General features: G+C 38.4%; 1 protein-coding gene across 2 annotated transcripts in view; it reads right to left on the reverse strand.

Moving 5' to 3' along the window:
• The window catches only part of NPM3 (nucleophosmin/nucleoplasmin 3), a gene marked incomplete at its 5' end in the record, with an annotated part of 5,619 nt that extends 3,549 nt beyond the window's left edge, over nucleotides 1–2,070 (reverse strand). For both annotated transcript variants that reach the window (XM_015813438.1, XM_015813437.1), the window contains 2 exon segments: nucleotides 760–879; nucleotides 1,985–2,070. In XM_015813438.1, coding sequence (XP_015668924.1) covers nucleotides 760–879; nucleotides 1,985–2,070 — 206 coding nt within the window.
• Between the last annotated feature and the right edge of the window lie 1,366 nt (nucleotides 2,071–3,436).

Here is a 3,436-nt window from a genome sequence, read left to right on the forward strand (position 1 = left end):
GGAACTCAAAATTATTTAAACACAACTGTGGAAAAATAAGGAGATAGAGTAATCATGAAACAAGATGAGTTTCTCCAGGTCTTATATAGTTCAACAAGTTTTGAGCTTTGTTACATCTGTGGCTATTTTTTTGGGGTGGGGGGTGGGGGGGAGGGTGTGAGCCATGACATTTTCATATAATTAAAGAGAAATACTGTGTTCCTAATTTGCAAATTTAACTCTTGTTAACACCTTTTAAACCAGTGCTATATATCCACAGTTATCCTAATGATTCACTAAGTATTGTATCAAGCCACCTATTTAACCCGTTTAAACAGATAATATCTTGAAAACCATGGGTCCAGAAAGATTTTTTGATTAAATACCAAATATTTCATTCAGGATGAACATTCTTTGGCCTAGGCCAGGGGTAGGCAACCTTGGCTCTTTTATGACTCGTGGACTTCAACTCCCAGAATTCCTGAGCCAGAATAGTTGGCTCAGGAATTCTGGGAGTTGAAGTCCACGAGTCATAAAAGAGCCAAGGTTGCCTACCCCTGGCCTAGTCTAGAGAAACCACAGAAAGCAGGCTCTGGAAAATCTGGTTGTGCACCTCAAATCTTTGAAGCATATCAGAGAGGCTATCCCAAGTATTGCCAGTCGTGTTTGGAAGAGCAGAGAATTTTCCTTTCCTTCTCAGGTCTTTCAAATCAACATCCTGGAACCATTGCACATTGATTTTTTTTTCATGACATCCACATTCCCAAAAGATCATTTTACCCAGGGTTGGCACGACAGCTTCAGGTTGGCCACAGGCACAGTAACTTCCTTGTTCTGATAATCACGACCCACCACCTCCACAATGTTGCATTCATCTTTGGCACCCTCGGACAGACAAGCCTTGAAAAGGGGAGGAGAAACAAAACTGAAGAGGCATACTGAGGAAGGCCTAGCTAAGAATAAAATGAACTCTAATGCTGAACATCTTCCTATAAGCAGTTGGAAGCAGGATCAGAACAAAATCATTCAGTAACAAATAAACCTGAACAGAATCAAAAACAATAAATCAGCCAATTTGCAGGCTGTGTAATCCATCCCATTAAATCAATCCTGTAGCCTTCATGCACCCACCTTCAAAATCTGCTCAGGAAAGTTTGGGATGCTTTTGGAAATACAGGGAGGTATAAGGAAAGGAAATGATACACTCAAACAGCACAGGATTTATATATGTCACTAAACTTCTTGCAGTAAAGTTTCTATTAGTGCTATATTTACTGATTAAAAGAAGTATGCATAATTACAATACGCCTAGGAGATTCTGTTCTAAAAGCATAATTCTAGCTTTATACTTTTAAGCAAGTAGCGTTTGGGATGACACAATCAGAAAAGGCAGCCTTTAGTGCAAAATATTTGATTTTCTGTATATGTACACACACACACGTTGCATTCTGTGGCATAACAATGAAGAAAAATACAAAGTCTCAGAGCCATCTTGTCTAAGCAGGTAAATATTAAAGCAGCTTTGCCAGCAAAGCATTTTTATCAACTATATAAAGTGAACAGACTTTACTTCCATGTTGGCCACAGAAGATATGCAGTTTCATTCACTGTAATCTGCACAGAATTCTACTTTACTAACAGATATCAAAAATAAAAATGTTTAATCATCAGATATGACTATCCGTCCATCCCCTTTTCCATCAACTTTCTACATTTTCCCATTAGTTGTCTAAAAAGGGAGTTTTTTTAGCTCTGTTACTAGGATAGGAATCAAGGAGTGTCAGAAGAACTAAGTGACCCATCATCTTCTCTCCAGCACCTTTTCATTTGCCTGCATGATTTCTTCATTATTTCTGGAAACTAAATGGGTTTTTAAATACTACTGAAGCCATAAAACAGTGAGGACAGGCTTTATACTGCCCCAGCAATGGCTAGTAATGTTGTAAGTCACTAGCTAGGAAATAGCCTGTAACTAATCTTCCCATTTCAGAATGAAATCTCTTACCATATTCAGAACTAGGAAATGTTCTGAATCATCTTCTTCCGAGACTTTAAAAGTATAGGAACGCGCACTGCTGTTCAGCTCACATCCTGGAGGAAAAAATACCAGTGATTGTAACAATAAGGCATTTTAAAGAAAACCACAGATTTTTCTTACATGGAAGAGGTAAGTTTCTCCAACTGCAAAGATGCTACACATTTCAACTTCTCCCTCTGCAGAAGCCAAAAATAAACCCAGCATGATCAAAAGTTGAGACCAAAAGCTTTTGGTCTCTTAGCTGTGCTTGATTTCTGCTACCTCATGGAAATATCCATTTCACTTTTTAGGCAACAATATAAAAACAGTTCCTCACTGTCTTCTTCTGTGATGCTTTTTCAATGTGCTTTGTATTGATCTCTCCTATGTTTTCCCCAGCTTGAAAAGATAGGAGTGCTATATTTGATTCTAAAGCCAAAGGAATTAACAAGTATTTTTGATTTTCAGAATTAATAGCAAAATCTAGAGATTTTACTAATGATGTTTTAGTGTTATATAAAGGAACACATTTCTTAGTTGTTTGTTACTTCAAAGCCTCTGCTCAACAAAAGTATTTATGAAAAAAATTGGCGATAATTTTCAGCAATATGTTGCATTTCAAATCCTCTCCATCAACCTTTATAGAAACAAATTAAACCAGGCAGAACTATCTCTATTGCATATCAGTATTCCAGGCTGCGTGAAAAAAAAATCCAACAAGAGACAACACGTTTTAGCAGCTTTAATTTTTAGTTTATCAATGTTACAAAGCCACGCTATGCAATTTCTCCAACGTAAGAGTTGGAATTGAGCCTATGTGCTTATCCCTGTACTCAGTTCTGGGAAGTCCGGGGGAAGGGGGGGGGATGAGGGGGGTAGAGATATGCAAAATTTGGTGTATTAATATGTTATAGAATAATGTATTTTATTTTTTTTATTTTTTTTAAAGAGGAGGTGCTCGATTAGCACCCCCAAACTGCATCCGAAGGATGAGGAAATGAAGGAGGTGGGATGTGTAGGGTAGTTGAAAGAGAGGAGGTGCAGGTAGGAGGGGAGGAGAGGAGGAGGGAAGTAAGTAGGAAGGATGAAAGAGAGGGCGGATGCAGGGGGGGGGCTGCCGAGCACCTCTGAAAATATGGTTATGTTCAATATGTTTTTTTTATTATTAATGTACACCATATTTGTATTTAGAATTTGTTTATTTGAAAATTAATAAAAATTTGAAAAAAAAAAGAAAGAGCTGGAATTGAGCCCTGCATCCTGCCCTATGTAACCCGCATTAAGTTCCACCCTGCTCAGTGAGAGTTATGAAACATTTCGCAAGAGAGGAGCTGGAGAGCACGAGCTGAACCGGGACAGGGAAGCACGCGGGGCGCCCATGTGTTCAGCTTTCCAGCATAAGACCCGAAATACGGTTACTTTTCATTATGCAGTTCAATG

The sequence above is a fragment of the Protobothrops mucrosquamatus genome, unplaced genomic scaffold (assembly GCF_001527695.2).
Source record: "Protobothrops mucrosquamatus isolate PMUCROS unplaced genomic scaffold, P.Mucros_1.0 scaffold156, whole genome shotgun sequence".
Taxonomy (NCBI): Eukaryota; Metazoa; Chordata; class Lepidosauria; order Squamata; family Viperidae; genus Protobothrops; species Protobothrops mucrosquamatus.